This window comes from Cherax quadricarinatus, chromosome 80 (genome assembly GCF_038502225.1).
Source record: "Cherax quadricarinatus isolate ZL_2023a chromosome 80, ASM3850222v1, whole genome shotgun sequence".
Classification (NCBI taxonomy): domain Eukaryota; kingdom Metazoa; phylum Arthropoda; class Malacostraca; order Decapoda; family Parastacidae; genus Cherax; species Cherax quadricarinatus.
Window position 1 is genome coordinate 9,356,539 of NC_091371.1, and position 19,876 is coordinate 9,376,414.

The window sequence follows — 19,876 nt, forward strand, 5'->3', positions numbered from 1 at the left end:
CACCAGGAGGCCTGGTCACAGACCGGGCCGCGGGGGCGTTGACCCCCGGAACTCTCTTCAGGTAAACTCCAAGTAATTGACTACTGATGATACATTGCATTTTTTTGCACTTACAACCCATATATAACCTTGTTAGACTTATAAGGCTGAGATATCTCAGCCTTATAAGTCTTCTACAGTTCTGTTATTTTTACAGGTCTTTGATAATGTGAAAAATCATGAAAAGACTTGGAATTCCACTATTTTTTCACATTGGTTATTTTGCATTTTGTGATATCACCTGTTTACTATGATTTTATTGTATTATTATAGATATATATCAGTAACAAATGCTGAACCTAGGGCAAGTGAACAAAGCCAATAAGATCATTTATTTCTATTGGCCTCCATACATTTTTTATTTTGTGTGTGTGTGCCATTTGTATGTTCAATAAATAGTGTTACTGTAAACTGTACTTTTGGATATGTAATACAAAATAAAAGTGCAGCTGAAATTACAAAACATTTAAGCTCTTGGTATAACTCAGAAAAACTATGTACTATAAATTAAATCTAGGAATTTTTTTTTTTTACTTATGTTATGTTCCAGTCTATACTTAAAATGTTGCCTTCACACAATACAGTAAATATGAATACTGTTGTATTTATCTTGTAACTCTTTTTACACATATGTTGGCTTTATTTGTTTATCTTTTGGTGATAAGAAATTTTTCATTTCAGACAAGTCACCACCTTGATGTTCCATTGTCTGCAATACCTCATACTACAGTCATAAACCAACCCATTCCTGTCTTGAGACTATCACTCATCTCTGGCCACACACAGCCTCTTGGCCCAGTACAGGAGAATTTAGGAGATGTGAATGAGGGCCTGCTGGTATTGGGAGGTGAGGTAGTAAGTGTACTAATTAATGTGATGATCTCTGAAGCCTCTACCATTACAGCTGTTCCATACTGGTTTCACATTCGAGGTAAACTCCCACTAAAAGCTTCAATGTCATCAAAGTTATCCTCAGGATCCAACTCTGAACCATCTGCTTCAATACAGACAAGTCATACTACAACTCCACCTAACTGTGACACAGTTGTTTTATCAACTAAAGAACCAGACTCTCCATGCAACCAAAGTCTGTTTATTTTAAGTAAACCTTTAGAAGTTTTAGAGGGTAAAAATGTTAACTTAGATGTTGTCTGGAGAGAAGGGGCATTTAATGCAACAGTAGAATCAGCAGCAGATTAAGGTTAATGATTATGCTTTATTTCTCATGAGTGCAGGTTTTTACTGCACTATGTATATTTTCATTGCATTTCCTTTATATTGTACAATGTAGACTAATTATTGCTCGTTTTATGTATAGAAAAACCAGTTAATTCCCAAATGTACAATTATAAATTCATCTACATTACTGTATTAGTATATATGTAAGTGCATTGTGATGGTTGAACATTTATAGTGTTAAATAAAGGTAAACTTTGAAATTACTGTATATTTTAATTCCTTAAATACATTGAGAATGGTTTTTTGAAGTATGTTAACAGGTGAGCAGAGTATTTTAATGATTACATATACAATACTAATAATTTTTTTAATTGAAACAAAGAGATAATTTTTAAACATTTTCTCATTAATAATTCATACAGTGTAACACTGAGAGAAAAAATACCTAAAAAATACAAAATGTTGAATAGTATATTTAAAAGCATATTGAGAGGACAGTCTGTTGACTGGTACGATATATAATAAAAGTTAATAATAATACAGCCGGGAGCAAGGGGCTAGTAACCCCTTCTCCCGTATAAATTACTAAATTTAAAAGAGAAACTTTCGTTATTCTTTTTGGGCCACCCTGCCTTGGTGGGATACGGCCGGTGTGTTGAAAGAAAGAAAGAATAATAATACAGTAGCAGAAAAATATAAATGGCATAATAATATGAACTACTTGTATGTATATAAAATTAATGATATTTGCACAACAATACCAATGATAAAAAATAGCAATGAGAAAACATTACATATTTACAGAAAGGAAAATGTGTAGACAAAGAAAACAGAGCAAAGAGTTAAGTGGAACAGATATATTAGTGTTACTCAAGTCAAAGTCGCTACGATCCCCAATGAAGCATTTTACGTTATTAAGTTACCTCTCATCATTTGTCACATTAAATTAAAAAATATTTAATATTACCCAAACATTCACTAAAACTCTGTGGTTTATTTTTTTTTTATTATTATCACACTGGCCGATTCCCACCAAGGCAGGGTGGCCCGAAAAAGAAAAACTTTCACCATCATTCACTCCATCACTGTCTTGCCAGAAGGGTGCTTTACACTACAGTTTTTAAACTGCAACATTAACACCCCTCCTTCAGAGTGCAGGCACTGTACTTCCCATCTCCAGGACTCAAGTTCGGCCTGCCGGTTTCCCTGAACCCCTTCATAAATGTTACTTTGCTCACACTCCAACAGCACGTCAAGTATTAAAAACCATTTGTCTCCATTCACTCCTATCAAACACGCTCATGCATACCTGCTGGAAGTCCAAGCCTCTCGCACACAAAACCTCCTTTACCCTCTCTCTCTCTGTGGTTTATATAGGAGTAATACAATTCTATATAAAACTTTACATATGGAAAATTTTCTTAAAACTTATCTTGTTTACTTTAGTACACTGTTCATTCATTATTTAATACCAGCTATCATCATATAGGTAGTAGGTTGGTAGACAGCAACCGCCCAGGGAGGTACTACCGTCCTGCCAAGTGAGTGTACAACGAAAGCCTGTAATTGTTTTACATGATGGTAGGATTGCTGGTGTCCTTTTTTCTGTCTCATAAATATGCAAGGTTTCAGGTACGTCTCGCTACTTCTACTTACACTTAGGTCACACTACACATACATGTACAAGCATATATATACACACCCCTCTGGGTTTTCTTCTATTTTCTTTCTAGTTCTTATTCTTGTTTATTTCCTCTTATCTCCATGGGGAAATGGAATAGAATTCTTCCTCCGTAAGCCATGCGTGTTGTAAGAGGCGACTAAAATGCCGGGAGCAAGGGGCTAGTAACCTCTTCTCCTGTATATATTACTAAATGTAAAAGGAGAAACTTTCGTTTTTCCTTTTGGGCCACCCCGCCTCGGTGGGATACAGCTGGTGTGTTGAAAGAAAGAAAGAAAGAAAGAAAGCTATCATCATGGGTGGATCCAGGGAAATGGGGGCCGGGCAAGCCATGGCTCTCCTTCCCCTTCCTCTAGGCCACTTGAAAGACTTTTCTGAAAAAAAAAAAATCTGCCTGGTCTCAGACCGGGCTGCAGGGGGGGGGCGCTGACCCCCAAAACCATCTCCTGATATACTCCAGATATATAAATTTTTCATTTTAAATTACTGTATATCTTTCTTTTGTAAACAAAAAAAATTCAAATATATTTGTATAAAGTTAAAATTTTCTGATTTTGAATTTATATTCTTACAAAACATTAATACCAAGTCAACATTCCATTACATAAGAAACATTGATGTTCATATCATACACTCAATATGAGTGAATATTTTAGTATGGGACCATTTTATCCTCAGGTTTTTGCTTTTTATTTAAAGCTGATTTAAAGACAGCCTGTGTACCATTTTGAAAATTCTAGCTGTTATTAACCAAGCTGATCCAACACTTATAAAGATGAGAACAGAGTCATAACTTATTTCAAACACAGCTAAGAATATGATTCAATATTTAAATATTTGGCTCCATATTGATCTTCAGGTACACCACTGTTGATATCCTCTATTTAGCACAGCAGCACAAAAAGGATTTCCTAGATAATACAGTAACAATCTTAAAAGTTTCATGTCCTAAAACGTCTCATTCCCTTCTTGGTGAACTTGCTACTCCGCTTTGAGTCTTTGGCTTGTTCTGGGGGCTTCATGCAATGATGAAGGGAAGAATGTAGTGCTTCAGCATTTCGACTATTGCCCAGGATGTCTGTCAAAGCCTCTTTAGATAACGACATCAAATCAACCAGACTTACTACTTTGTTCAGCAATGTATATATATTCTTCGTGTTGACTCCGGGCAGCTTAGACACAAAGTCCTGAAAAACAAACAAACTTGACTCTTATTTTGATCAATAATGAAAATAGTCTAGATGGGATGTTTTTTGAGTTTTAGAAATGCTGTATTTTGAAAGATTATGCCAGAAAAATCCATAACTGTCTCACCTGGAAGTTGGACCTTATCCTAATACACCTACCATCCAACTTATGACCGAGTTCGGTTCCGAGAAACCGGTTGTAAGTCGAACTTTACTACTGAATATCAACAAAACATTTTTGTAATGATTTTATTTTATTGTTTTATTTTGGTATTTCATGTTTTACTTTACTTTTTATGCTGTTAGTACTGTATTTTATACTGTAAGGTTTAGGATAAACACTTTGTACAACACAAATAGTTGTTTATTTCCCAGAAATTTGGCATAAAAAACACGGTCGTAAGTCGAGTGGTCGTAAGTCGGATGGTAGGTGTACTTCTCGCAACACTTCATATAATAAATATATACTTCTTCAACATATTTATGTTAAGTACAATACACTTGATTTTTAGTTCTAACTACATTATACTTTACTGCAGCTCAAATTTAGTGATATAATTGGTATATGATGTTTTTTTACACTACACTTTCGTTCTTTATCTTTGAAGCACCTACTAACCCTAACATCATCCTTACCCAAACCACTACTACAGTTATGTAATTTTAAATAGGATCATTTCCTTTGGGACAGGTCTCTTGGTGACTCATAGGACATGTTAAGTGCTATTTTTCCTTCTATTCCTGGCCCCGACCTCCTTAGTAAGCCTGTGCCTACTAAGGGGGCCAGGTCTAAGCCTTTTTATACAGTTTTATAAATTAGCCAAGATTATAGCTGCATGACCCTTACAGGTTTAGTGCTTCCCCATAATGAAACAATAATGAGTGTAATACAGACATTGTAAAAATATTACTGTACTGTTTAAATTATGTCCACACTATCCCAGTAATGCTTTTATAAATGAAAAATTAAATTAATTTACATTAAAAAATGGAATCCTATTTACCTTTATCTGGGGATTGAACTTGTCAGAATCTATATCTGGGTTGGTTTCAGCTGTGACTGCCTGAGCTTGAGCCACAACTGGTTCAGGTTTGCCATTCTGCAATTTGTGTAAAACTAGGTATTAAGAGGCAAGGCTTGTTTAATTTTATAAAACCTATTAAGTAAAACAAAATGTTTTAAAATGTTCAGCCATATCTCTTAATCACCTATACAATAAAATTAAACATTACTAAACTGACCCCTATTCTTACAACTTAAATCACCTCCATGCTGTATGACCTATTCATGTTTGGAACTTGCATTAAAATATAACAATACAGCCTCTCCTCACGTAGCAACGTACTCGTTTACTGATGACTTGGACTTATGATGGGCTCTCTGACCAGTATGCATACCTAAATAATATATATTAAAGCTGATTTCCTCTATTCTGTTTATTACGATATATACAGTACACTACTGTATAAACATTTAAAAATATACCAGAAATGTTATAAATGGTGCAAAGGTGACATTAAAACAATATGATGGTTGACACAAACCCACTAAAATTATAGTATACTCCTTACTTGGCAATGAATTCGTTTACTGACATGGTCTTAGGGATAGAACTCCGTCATGTCGTTAAGTGAGGAGAGGCTGTAATAATAATAATTTCCATGGGAAAGTGGAATAGAATTCTTCCTCTGTAAGCCATACATGTTGTATGGCTTACCCTACCTCAGTGGGAGATAGCCAGTGTTAAAAAAAATTAATTTGTTAATGTTTTAATACTTACTTTGAGCATTTCAAATATTTCTGCAGTAGCATACGGAGAAGGACACCAAAGCAGTCGCAGATGAGGGAAATGAAGTGTCAGTAACTGCAATTTGGCAGCAACATCCTTTGCTGAAGAGGAACCATCACTTGACAAGTAGTACCGGCCCTGAGCCACAAAGTATACTGCCCGTTATTCACTTACATGGACAAGACACTCATATCTGAATCTAAACTTCACATTATGTGTTTCACTAAAGTAATCTCCAGTGTAAAGTGGGCTTGGATAAAGCATGAGCTGTGAATGAGTGTGATTATGCTTGCAAATTACAGTACAGTATAGATCTTTCAACGCACCAGCCATTTCCCACTGAGGTGGGGTGGCCCAAAAGGAAAAACAAAAGTTTCGCCTTTTAAATTTAGTAATACGTACAGTGGACCCTCAACCAACGATGGCATTGATTAACGATAAATCCGACTAGCGATACATTTTAACGCAAAAGTTTTGCCACGACTAGCGCTAAAAAACTCGACCAGCGCTAAAAAACTCGACCAACACTATTCGTTCCGTCTGAGACGCGTCCACTTCTGGCCAGTGTTTACAAGCCAGCCAGCCAGCCAGCCACCGCGGTTGCTTCCAAGCATACAATCAGAACATTTCATATTATCACAGCCTTTTTAGTGATTGCACCTGCAAAATAAGTCACCATGGGCCCCAAGAAAGCTTCTAGTGCCAACCCTACAGCAAAAAGGGCGAGAATTACTATGGATATGAAGAAAGAGATCATTGCTAAGTACACAAAACCCCAGTCAAACCATCGCTACTATTGTGGCCAAGAAAACGGCAATCAAGGAAGCTGTTCTTGCCAAAGGTGCAACTATGTTTTCGAAACTGAGATCGCAAGTGATAGAAGATGTTGAGAGACTGTTATTGGTGTGGACAAATGAAAAACAGATAGCAGGAGATAGCATCTTTCAAGCGATCATATGTGAAAAGGCTAGGAAATTGCACGAGGATTTAATTAGAAAAATGCCAGCAACTAGTGGCAATGTGAGTGAATTTAAGGCCAGCAAAGGTTGGTTTGAGAGATTTAAGAATCGTAGTGGCATACATAGTGTGATAAGGCATGGTGAGGCTGCCAGTTTGGACCAAAAAGCAGCTGAAAATTATGTGCAGGAATTCAAGGAGTACATAGACAGTGAAGAATTGAAACCTGAACAAGTGTTTAATTGTGACACTGACAATGTTGTGAAACACTTGAGGAATGTCATAAAGGAACGGGAGGTACAGGCCTCTATGGACAGATATGTTGTGCGACAGATAGTCCAGTGACTCTCAAGCTGGTCCTAGTGGCATTAAAAGAAGAAGGGAAGTAACCCCGAAAAAGGACTTGCCACCTCAAGTCCTAATGGAAGGGGATTCCCCTTCTAAACACTAACACCATCAACACTCTCCCCTCCTCCCATCCCATCAATCATCACCAGATCTTCAATAAAGGTAAGTGTCATGTAACTGTGCATGTCTTCTTCAGTTTGTGTATTAAAATTAATATTTCATGTGGTAAAATTTTTTTTTCAATACTTTTGGGTGTCTTGCACGGATTAATTTGATTTCCATTATTTCTTATGGGGAAAATTAACTCGACTAACGATAATTTCGATTAACGATGAGCTCTCAGGAACGGATTAATATCGCTGGTCGAGGGTCCACTGTATATACAGGAGAAGGGGTTACTAGCTCCTTGCTCCTGGCATTTTAGTCGCCTCTTACGACACGCATGGCTTACGGAGGAAGAATTCTGTTCCACTTCCCCATGGAGATACAGTATAGATATTTAGAAAAAATATGTAGTTAATGGAGATATAGGATTTTGTTTATAATTCAGTCATCTACAATCTCAATATTCTTAAGTTTCAAAGATCCAGCAAAACAGTTCAAAATATGGAAGAGTTAATTTGCAGTTTTTGTTTTGTATTAAGCAGTTAAGTGAAAGTTTGAACGAGGATTTAACTACTCGGCATCACATATGTCAACACTTTTGTTATTCTCCAGATTAAACTTGATATATATTTCATATTCAGTTACTTTCCACATTAAAGAATGATTCTTCTCAGAGAGTTAAAGTAACTGGAAATTAAAATTATGTACAGTGGAGCCCCACATAACGATTACCTCTGAATGTGACCAATTACAGTATGTAAGTGTATTTATGTAAGTGCGTTTGTACGTGTATGTTTGGGGGTCTGAAATGGACTAATCTACTTCGCAATATTTCTTATGGGAACAAATTCGGTCAGTACTGGCACCTGAACATACTTCTGGAGTGAAAAAATATCGTTAACCGGGGGTCCACTGTATAATATAAATTATTACTGTAATAGAAAATGGCATAAAGACTTATTCAGACAAGGGAGACTCTTATTAGGAATGTTTCAACACAACTTACTTGTAAATGAAATGGCTTATTCTGGTCAAATTCAATAAGCAGAATAGGCTGTTTGTAATATCTGGTCATGGCCTGAGCTTGATTATAAAGACGACCAGAGTTCAAGGATCCAATTAAATCACTGAGGCTCTTTCGTTCTACACAAACGTCAGGAGTCAGGATGTAATCACCAACCTAAAAAACAAAAATTATACATCTGTGAACTTTATATTATAAGATTAATTTTAATCACAAGATTAAAAAAAAGATTTGGAAGGCAAACTTAGAAAAAGAAGCAAATTAAAACATATGGTTTTTTGTTAACAATTTAATGAAGACCAGACACTAATTGTGAATAACTGTTTTTTTTTCATTACAATTACATCAATCCCCCATGAATCAACAGATAACTTTTTTTTTTTTACCACCGACCATTTTACACCAAGCCAGAAAAAGAAAGATACATTTCAGCAAAAAATCATTGCTAAGTAAAATACATGTATATACTGTAATAAATGCTTATTTTCATACAGATTTCCATGTTATGATCAGAAATTAATTTCAGTTATAAAAAATTTTAGTAAATTTTTCCTATTAATTCCAAATCTTCAGAGCAAGAGTGAGAGAGAGGAAGAGAGAGAAAAAGAAAGGGAGAGGAAGAGACAGATAGTCAAGGCTAAGGATAATACGGTAGAAGGTTCTCTACCTGTTCTTCACTTCATCCAGCCACACTGCTGGCTAGAAAAAGTTGAAGCAAATCGTATAACACAGAAAAATTTTCAGGAATATTTAGCAGGAAATTTGGAAGCAGAGTTGGACTTCTACCGCTAGAAATGCTAGATACAAAAGTGTAATGCCAACAGCCATAGTTATGAATACACAATATGCTGAATAAACTATTATTATGACAATGTTTTGCTCTTTCTAGTTTGAAGAAGCTCTACCCTGAGTGAAACATTACCCCAATAAAAGATTGTCTTGCACATTGTGTCATACCTCTACTAGTAATATGACCACTGCTACTACCACCACTGCCTATTTCCACTTATGCCTCTAGTAATGCTATGTCCTTTGATGAACCACTGTCAACTCAAAATCCTGGGTAGTCTGTGAATTAACTAAAGGGTGTCAGGGACCACAGTTCTAGCTCTTGGATATTATCTAGTTAAATCCAATTTTTGCAAGTGCTGCTGATTCAAATAGTTCTTATAAGGCTGTATTAATTTTGCACTTTAACTTCAGTGGACAATCTGTCCCAGTGTTCTATTACAGTTACTACATTTTGTTGTTAGGTAAGAGAAAAATTAATGGTTGGTGAAACTGTTCCCTAGTGTATGCTTTGTTTTTCAAAATTAAATGGGTAATTAACATACCATACAGAATGCATCCCACTACTCAGCACCATTACGCAATGCTTATCATTAAAGAGTGCCAGGTGGAAGGTACCTGTCACATTTAAAAGTCCAAAGTGAAATCCTACCCTGGTAGGCGTTTTGGCACGACAAAAAGTTATGCTGGATTGGCAACCCGTAGGGGGATGGCTCAGAATTCTCTAAGGCTATTAGCTGTATTCTTAAGTGCCTTCTAGACTTCTGTGGTGGACGGATTTGTTTTCCTGGTTTCCCTTGGCAAGTTGTCCTGAGTACTGCGTTTGTCAGACATACATGTATGTATTTTGCTGTTGACGAATTAATATGGGCAGGACTAAGTTGCTGACTCATGACAGAGATGCACAGATCAATGGAGTACATATGGCAGGCCATCAAACGAAGGAAATAGTAGAAGACATCAATGTGTGTGAGTTTTCAGTGAGGACCTGGATGCATCAGTTCCTTGAGGACAGTCTTGATGACATGGCTCACATCAAAAGCATGTCCAAGGAAGCCTAGAAAAAATCCTCACTAATGTTAACTGTAATAATGTACCTAGAAATACTGTGATCATTTGCCTAAATCTTTCACTTAGTATGATGCAAAGATTTTATGCAAAATCTGTTGTTCAGTTGCTTTGTGACTGTGGAGTACCCTTCTTCGATGACTGGCCAGATAATTCCCCAGATTTGACATCCACTGCAAACCTCTGGGCTGTGATGAAGAGAGATCTACTAGGGCAAGGACATTATAACTCCCCTGCTCCCACAGCTGGAGGACACCATCCACAGTTGAAGGATGTCCTAAAGAGCAAGAGATGACTTGTGGTCATGGTTTGAGAGGGAAGCCATCATACTTTAATGACAATCAGTGTAATATGAAAGCCAAAATCCTAGTAAACTGAAATCAAGGACAGCATATGTTATTATATGAGAGCAATTAAACTATTACAAGTATTATATTTATGAAGAAGTTCTAAATAAATAGAGGTTATACAACACCTGAGAAAGGGAGATACGGTAATCAGGTTTGATCTACGTAGAGGGTATCTGTAATTCCTTTTATCAAAAGCCCTTCATTGGCATCAAGGCACCCACCTTGAAGGGAGCTAAACCACTGATCTTGTTGTAATTAAATACTAATTTGTTGAACCATACAAGTCCGCATCAGGTACTGTGCTTGACAGTTAGATCCAAGGTAACTTCGATATAGGTTATGCTTATGTATTGCAACTGTCTTTGGCTCCCACCATTATGCTTCACTAAGTAACATTACCCAAAAACAATTCATTCTCTAGAACATTCAATATGAAACTTTAATTAATTTAATTAAAGTTTAACCAGACATATTCTCCTTACAGTACAGCACTAAGTATGATGTGGCAAGATACTCCACTGATACCAACCTCTATGGTTACAGGATCAATATCTATACCCCTCTTGTGAATTAAAGCTGGGAGTTCACTTCGGAATTCTCTCATATCAACAATAATTCTCTGAGGCTCAGTTTGTTCACTTGTTTGTCCTCCCTTTCGTGTGTCATTACTGTTTTCCTGAGCATTAATTTCACTGGGTTTACGAGGATCACGACTGAGGTCTGGATGATCTTCAGATTTGCCATCATTATACTCAGGAATTACCATTGACTGTGGGGTTGAGTAAACTGTTAGTGTGCATATAAAATAAATCACGCAAAATAATGTACATACATATTTAGATAGTCATTTACATAGTCTTCTTCAATAATCTAATATTTATTCTTAAAATTATGGCAACATGGCCACATTACCTAGTATGTAATTTTCTCATAGCTATACTACTACTACTACTTCATCTCTCTCCTCCTCTGCTAAGGTTACTTACCGAACAGAAACCTTCGTCTGATGTCTATATCATTAATTTCACTCTGTGATAAACTAGGAATATTCAGTTACATATGTATGGTAGAGTTATTATTGAAAGAATTAAGAGTAAGATGGAGAATAGGATAGCAGATGAACAAGGAAGCTTTAGGAAAGGTAGGGGGTGTGTGGACCAGGTGTTTACAGTGAAACATATAAGTGAACAGTATTTAGATAAGGCTAAAGAGGTCTTTGTGGCATTTATGGATTTGGAAAAGGTGTATGACAGGGTGGATAGGGGGGCAATGTGGCAGATGTTGCAGGTGTATGGTGTAGGAGGTAGGTTACTGAAAGCAGTGAAGAGTTTTCACGAGGATAGTGAGGCTCAAGTTAGAGTATGTAGGAAAGAGGGAAATTATTTCCCAGTAAAAGTAGGCCTTAGACAAGGATATGTGATGTCACCGTGGTTGTTTAATATATTTATAGATGGGGTTGTAAGAGAAGTAAATGCGAGGGTCTTGGCAAGAGGCGTGGAGTTAAAAGATAAAGAATCACACATAAAGTGGGAGTTGTCACAGTTGCTCTTTGCTGATGACACTGTGCTCTTGGGATATTCTGAAGAGAAGTTGCAGAGATTTGTGGATGAATTTGGTGGGGTGTGCAAAAGAAGAAAATTAAAAGTGAATACAGGAAAGAGTAAGGTTATGAGGATAACAAAAAGATTAGGTGATGAAAGATTGGATATCGGATTGGAGGGAGAGAGTATGGAGGAGGTGAATGTATTCAGACATTTGGGAGTGGACATGTCAGCGGATGGGTCTATGAAAGATGAGGTGAATCATAGAATTGATGAGGGGAAAAGGGTGAGTGGTGCACTTAGGAGTCTGTGGAGACAAAGAACTTTGTCCTTGGAGGCAAAGAGGGGAATGTATGAGAGTATAGTTTTACCAACGCTCTTATATGGGTGTGAAGCATGGGTGATGAATGCTGCAGCGAGGAGAAGGCTGGAGGCAGTGGAGATGTCATGTCTGAGGGCAATGTGTGGTGTGAATATAATGCAGAGAATTCGTAGTTTGGAAGTTAGGAGGAGGTGCGGGATTACCAAAACTGTTGTCCAGAGGGCTGAGGAAGGGTTGTTGAGGTGGTTCGGACATGTAGAGAGAATGGAGCGAAACAGAATGACTTCAAGAGTGTATCAGTCTGTAGTGGAAGGAAGGCGGGGTAGGGGTCGGCCTAGGAAAGGTTGGAGGGAGGGGGTAAAGGAGGTTTTGTGTGCGAGGGGCTTGGACTTCCAGCAGGCATGCGTGAGCGTGTTTGATAGGAGTGAATGGAGACAAATGGTTTTTAATACTTGACGTGCTGTTGAAGTGTGAGCAAAGTAACATTTATGAAGGGGTTCAGGGAAACCGGCAGGCCGGACTTGAGTCCTGGAGATGGGAAGTACAGTGCCTGCACTCTGAAGGAGGGGTGTTAATGTTGCAGTTTAAAAACTGTAGTGTAAAGCACCCTTCTGGCAAGACAGTGATGGAGTGAATGATGGTGAAAGTTTTTCTTTTTCGGGCCACCCTGCCTTGGTGGGAATCAGCCAGTGTGATAATAAAAAAAAAAAATATGTCAAATCATTAGTTGAATTTTTCACATAAAAATTTAATAAAACTGAGTCAACTAAAGTGATATGTAGATATACATTGATTAAGAATATATAGAGCTTCAGCAAAAGTTACATTTCTTTAATTAAGTTTTAAGGAGGGAGGGAGGGGGTAAGGGATGTTTTGTGTGCAAGGGGCTTGGACATACAGCAGGTATGTATGACCATGTTAGATAGGAGTGGAGATGAATGGTTCTTGGGACTTCACAAACTGTTGGAGTGTGAGCAGGGTAATATTTTGTGAAGGGATACAGGGAAATCGGTTAGCCAGACTTGAGTCCTGGAAGTGGGAAGTACAATGCCTGCACTTTAAAGGAAGGGTTTGATACATGTATTTGCTGTTGAGAGTGGCATCTAAACTGTCATATCCACTGGCAAGAGAGTGATAGTGTGAATGATGATGACAGCGTTTCTTTTTTGAGTCACACTGCCTCGATGGGAGACGGCCAGTATGTTAAAAAAAAAATTAATAAACTGTCATGTGTATTATATACACACACATTAACCTATAAATTTATGAATCTATACAGCATTAATTAAATAAATTACAACAAAGTTCCTCTACACAGCACAAAGGCATACCTCACTGAATATCAAAGGTCAGCATCAAGATCTAAAAATATTATGGGGACACCAATCAAGGAGTACACATATTAAATCTACACAGAAAATCAAAAGTTGCTCTGAGACTGACAACTACACTCAATTGTCCTTTAATTAGAGGAGAGGGGAGGAAGCAATAATAATAATAAAAAAAAATAAAAAAAAAAAAAAAAAAAAAAACCCTACATGCAGAACAAATGGATTCCATCACCAAAAATAGAAGGCAACACCTGAAAAAAGCAGCAGAGATGTTTATAATATGTGTATATTCTAGCACCAGTACTTACAGATTTCTCCTTGATTAAGTACTCAAAGGCATCCTTTTCTCTCTTCACATTGGTAAGATAAACCTGCTCTTCAGTAGTGCCTTTGTACACGAGGAAATACACACGTATTCTCTCCCCATAATTTGCTTGCCACACCTGTATGAGAAACTTTATAAATATGCAACAAAAATTTTTAGCTATGTTCTCTTAGCTGTGTACAGTATAGTATTACTCAGGGGGAGGAGGAGGGGGGAATAGGGGATTTGGGGAGATTGTAGAAAATATTCCTTTCATATGCCTTCACTCAAAGTGTCATTCATTCTAAAAATGCTGTGTTGCATGAGAATAGGAGTGTTGCTGTTATTTATTCTACTGAACCAATGCAAAGACAACTTGTACACAATGTAAGGTGTTTGTATTGTGGGGTAAAAGCTTCACAAATGCAGGCATAATGCAAAATGAATGTGTATGAGCAGCAACTGGATAGGTATCAACCCTTTCAGTGTCGCAACCCCTACTCACAAACTTGCTCCCAGGGTCAAAGAAGTTTCAACAAAAAAAAAAAAAAATGATCTTATGAAATGATAGAGAATCTTTTTCCAAAGGTAATGAAACCAAAAGTACAAAATTTGATGGAAAATTTATGGAATTATGCTCTTGCAAATTTAATGGTATCGGCGATATTTATGCATTGGCAATTTCGCTCACTTTACGCTCTATTTTTGGCTAATTCCAGTGTTCCAGTAAACCAAACTCAAAGCTATTTCACTAGCATTCCCTCTTTACCTATTTCAATTACCCAATAAAGTGATCAGAAATTAGTAACTTGGACAATTTCACACAAAATTCAACAATTACCAATTTGAATATAGGTCCAGAAAAACTATGTAGACATTCTTGGCAATAAATAAACATTTCCTGTGCTCTTCAGTCATGTCTCCAGGCCCCTCTTATATTATGCTTCCTTTTCATTTTGAAATTTTTATTCATACAAAAAATAGAAAACTTACTTTTATGCAGACTATTTCATTATTGTAATAATTGCATAAATAATGTCAGTGCATTCCTAAATGCATATTAGACTGGCCAGCTGGACGTGTATTGGACAAATAACGTCATTTGTGTACTCTGGAATATTGGCAAAAATAAAATATTTCTGCTACTTTGAGCTCAATTTCAGTCCTGAAACTAATCAAAATCATCTCTATTTCTGTAATATATCTTCCATTCCATCAAATAAGACGAAGAAACTGAGAATACAATTATAAAAACCATACAAAAATACAGCACAGTCACTGTTTTAAACCAAAAACAGGGTTGCATTTTTTCATTACGCACTGAGCGCTGCAGGATATTTTTTATACAATGCACACTTACCATATTGACCCATTCTCTCATATCTAGGCCCAAATTTACCACTCACAGCTTATCTGAGTGAGCTGAGCTCATGGCGTCATACTATGGGAGCAACACTGGCTTCAAAAACACGATACAACAGGACCAACACTGAGAGGGTTAATCTGCTTATATGTACAGTACCAGGGACAATATATGAAAGTGCATACCTGATCAATTAAATAATTGTAAACAATGTAAAAATGCTCACTTCACCTCCAGCTGTCGAACAAAAGTTAAGTCCGAGTCATAGATGACGACATATTTGGGCTGAATCTCTTCTAGTAATCGTGTCATCATGAACGGGTCACTAGTATCCTGAAAGAAATTAATTTTTACACCTTTTGATTCCAGCCTCTCACCCTTTAAAATACATTGAAGAACCTGTGAAACAAGTGAACCCAGTCATTAGTATCCCAGTTGCATTAGCTACTTCAAAAGCCACTCTACATTTATATTTATTCATTTTCATTTTTTCTTAACACACCAGCTATCTCCCACTGAGGCAGGGTAACCCAAACAAGAGGAAAAACATCCACCATCATCCATTCAATTGCTGCCTTGCCAGAAGCATGCTGGCATCACAGATTAGTTGGCCCTCCAAACATCCTCTTCCCTCCTTCAGAGTGCTGTCACTGTACTTTCCACCTCTCAATGGGTGTAAAAAATACAAAAAACATGAACACTATAATTAAACTGCCAGATTTTGGTATGGTTTCCAATCCTCACCTTTTTTAATTTCTTTAACCCTTAAACTGTCCAAGCAGATCTACGTTCATATGCGTAGTGCTCCAAAAGTAGATCTATGTTTTTTTTACATATTTTCAAATATAACAAAAAAAAAAAGGTAGATCAAAGTTTTTTACACGTTTTCAAATGTAAAAAAAAAAAAAGATCTACTTTTTTACATACTTTCAAATGTTGAAAAAACGGATCTACGTTTGGACAGTTTAAGGGTTAAGGGGTGTTATAAATTTAATAATTTAACCTGCTCAATTGTAATTTCATTATGAGAACATCTAAGACCATGTTTTATATGACAAACCTTAATATTTAATACTGAGTTAACAAGACAGACAGACACAGACACAGACACAGACACAGACACACACACACACACACACACACACACACACACACACACACACACACACACACACACACACACACATTGTGAACGACATGACAGAAGGAATAGACTCTGAGGTGTCCCTGTTTGCAGATGACGTGAAGTTGATGAGAAGACTTCATTCGATCGAAGACCAGGCAGAACTACAAAGGGCTCTGGACAGGCTGCAGACCTGGTCCAGTAACTGGCTCCTGGAGTTCAACCTCACCAAGTGCAAAGTCATGAAGATTGGGGAAGAGCAAAGAAGACCGCAGACGGAATACAGTCTAGGGGGCCAGAGACTACAAACCTCACTCAAGAAAAAAGATCTTGGGGTGAGTATAACACCAGGCACATCTCCTGAAGCGCACATCAACCAAATAACTGCTCCAGCATATGGGCGCCTAGCAAACCTCAGAACAGCATTCCGACATCTTAATAAGGAATCGTTCAGGACCCTGAACACAGTGTACGTTAGGCCCATATTGGAGTATGCGGCACCAGCTTGGAACCCACACCTAGCCAAGCATGTAAAGAAACTAGAGAAAGTGCAAAGGTTTGCAACAAGACTAGTCCCAGAGCTAAGAGGTATGTCCTACGAGGAGAGGTTAAGGGAAATCGACCTGACGACACTGGAGGACAGGAGAGATAGGGGGGACATAACGACATACAAAATACTGAGAAAAATTGACAAGGTGGGCAAAGATAGGATGTTCCAGAGATGGGACACAGCAACAAGGGGACACAGTTGGAAACTGAAGACACAGATGAATCACAGGAATGTTAGGAAGTATTTCTTCAGCCACAGAGTAGTCAGGAAGTGGAATAGTTTGGGAAGCAATGTAGTGGAGGCAGGATCCATACATAGCTTTAAGCAGAGGTATGATAAAGCTCACGGTTCAGGGAGAGTGACCTAGTAGCGACCAGTGAAGAGGCGGGGCCAGGAGCTCGGATTCGACCCCTGCAACCTCAACTAGGTGAGTACACACACACACACACACACACACACAAGGTGGACAGAGATAGGATGTACCAGAGAGGGGACACAGAAACAAAGGGTCACAACTGGAAGCTGAAGACTAAGACGAGTCACAGGGACGTTAGGAAGTATTTCTTCAGTCATAGAGTTGTCAGCAAGTGGAATAGCCTAGCAAGTGAAGTAGTGGAGGCAGGAACCATACATAGTTTTAAGAAGAGGTATGACAAAGCTCAGTGAAGAGGTGGGGCCAGGAGCTGAGTCTCGACCCCTGCAACCACAATTAGGTGAGTACACACACACACACACACACACACACACACACACACACACACACACACACACACTCACACTCTCACTCTCACACTCACACTCACACTCACACTCACACTCACACTCTCACTCTCACTCTCACTCTCACTCACACTCACACTCACACTCACACTCTCACTCTCACTCTCACTCACACTCTCACTCTCACTCTCACTCTCACTCTCACTCTCACTCACACTCACTCTCACTCACACTCACTCTCACTCACACTCACTCTCTCTCACTCACTCTCTCTCTTATATGGGTGTGAAGCATGGGTTGTAAGTACTGCAGCGAGGAGACGGTTGGAGGCAGTGGAGATGTCCTGTCTAAGGGCAATGTGTGGTGTAAATATTATGCAGAAAATTTGGTGTGTGGAAATTAGGAAAAGGTGTGGAGTTAATGAAAGTATTAGTCAGAGGGCTGAAGAGGGGTTGAGGTGGTTTGGTCATTTAGAGAGAATGGATCAAAGTAGAATGACACAAAGAGCGTATAAATCTACAGGGAAAGGAAGGTGAGGTAGGGGTCGTCCTTGAAAAGGTTGGAGGGAGGGGGTAAAGGAGGTTTTGTGAGCGAGAGGCTTGGACTTCCAGCAAGCATGCATGAGCGTGCTAGACAGGAGTGAATGGAGACGAATGGTATATTTGGGACCTGACAAGCTGTTGGAGTGTGAGCAGGGAAATATTAAGTGAAGGGATTCAGGGAAACCGGTTATTTGTATATAGCCGGACTTGAGTCCTGGAAATGGAAAGTACAATGCCTGCACTTTAAAGGAGGGGTTTGGGATATTGGCAGTTTGGAGAGATATGTTGTATATCTTTATAGGTATATACTTCTAAACTGTTGTATTCTGATCACCTCTGCAAAAGCAGTGATTATGTGTGAGTGAGGTGACAGCGTTGAATGATGAAGAAAGTATTTTCTTTTTGGGGATTTTCTTTCTTTTTTGGGCCACTCTGCCTTGGTGGGATACAGCCGGTTTGTTGAAAAACAAACAAAAAAAAATATATATATATATTATTCTTCTTTCAATGCACCGGCCGTATCCCACCGAGGCGGGGTGGCCCAAAAAGAAAAATGAAAGTTTCTCTTTAAAATTTAGTAATTTATACAGGAGAAGGGGTTACTAGCCCCTTGCTCCCAGCATTTTAGTCGCCTCTTACAACACGCATGGATTACGGAGGAAGAATTCTGTTCCACTCTCCCATGGAGATAACAGGAAATCAACAAAAACAAGAACTAGTAAGAAAATAGAAGAAAACCCAGAGGGGTATGTATATACAGTGGACCCTCGCCTAACGCTATTAATCCGTTCCTGAGAGCTCAACGTTAGGTGAAATTATCGTTAGGAGAATTAATTTTCCCCATAAGAAATAATGGAAATCAAATTAATCCATTCCTGACACCCCAAAATATGAACAAAAAAAAATTTTTTACCACATGAAATATTAATTTTAATACACACAAACTGAAGAAGATATGCACAGTTACATGACACTTACCTTTATTGAAGATCTGGTGATGATTCATGGGAAGGGAGGAGGGGAGAGTGTTGATGGTGTTAGTGTTTAGAAGGGAATCCCCTTCCATTAGGACTTGGTGGCAATCCTTTTCCAGGGTTACGTCCCTTCTTCTTTTAATGCCACTAGGACCAGCTTGAGAGTCACTGGACCTCTGTCGCACAACATATCTGTCCATAGAGGCCTGTACCTCCCGTTCCTTTATGACATTCCTAAAGTGTTTCACAACATTGTCAGTGTAATAGTCACCAGCACGACTTGCAATAGCTGTGTGAGGGTGATTTGCATCAAAAAAGGTTTGCACTTTAAGCCACATTGCACACATTTCCTTAATCTTTGAAGTAGGCAACTTCCTCAATTTCTCTATTTAATCTTTGAAGTAGGCAACTTCCTCAATTTCTCTATCCCTCCGAAGCAGTTTCCTCAGGTGTGGCCTCTTGCTGTTGAAGATGATCTAGCAGCTCATCAGTGGTTAGTTCTTCATTGTCCTCCTCCAACCCCAAGGACTTCCCCAATGCCACAATGGATTCCTCAACTGGCATAGGATTCCTAGGGTTAGCCTCAAAC

At 38.2% G+C, this 19,876-nt stretch overlaps 2 protein-coding genes across 5 annotated transcripts in view; one reads left to right on the forward strand and one right to left on the reverse strand.

The window, feature by feature from the left end:
- The window catches only part of LOC128702421 (protein arginine N-methyltransferase 9), a 53,723-nt gene extending 52,242 nt beyond the window's left edge, over positions 1–1,481 (forward strand). For all 4 annotated transcript variants that reach the window (XM_070102097.1, XM_070102098.1, XM_070102099.1 and 1 more), the window contains one exon: positions 721–1,481. In XM_070102097.1, coding sequence (XP_069958198.1) covers positions 721–1,239 — 519 coding nt within the window. In that variant the 3' untranslated portion in view covers positions 1,240–1,481. The remainder of the gene's footprint in view (positions 1–720) is intronic.
- Positions 1,435–19,876, reverse strand: part of mei-9 (DNA repair endonuclease XPF mei-9) — a 38,438-nt gene continuing 19,996 nt past the window's right edge. Inside the window, exons 12-18 of the mRNA XM_053796499.2 lie at positions 15,610–15,711; positions 14,020–14,154; positions 11,047–11,286; positions 8,293–8,466; positions 5,868–6,014; positions 5,091–5,186; positions 1,435–4,086 (exon numbers count right to left, since the gene is read on the reverse strand). Of these exons, the coding sequence (XP_053652474.1) occupies positions 3,841–4,086; positions 5,091–5,186; positions 5,868–6,014; positions 8,293–8,466; positions 11,047–11,286; positions 14,020–14,154; positions 15,610–15,711 (1,140 nt within the window). The 3' untranslated portion in view covers positions 1,435–3,840. The remainder of the gene's footprint in view (positions 4,087–5,090; positions 5,187–5,867; positions 6,015–8,292; positions 8,467–11,046; positions 11,287–14,019; positions 14,155–15,609; positions 15,712–19,876) is intronic.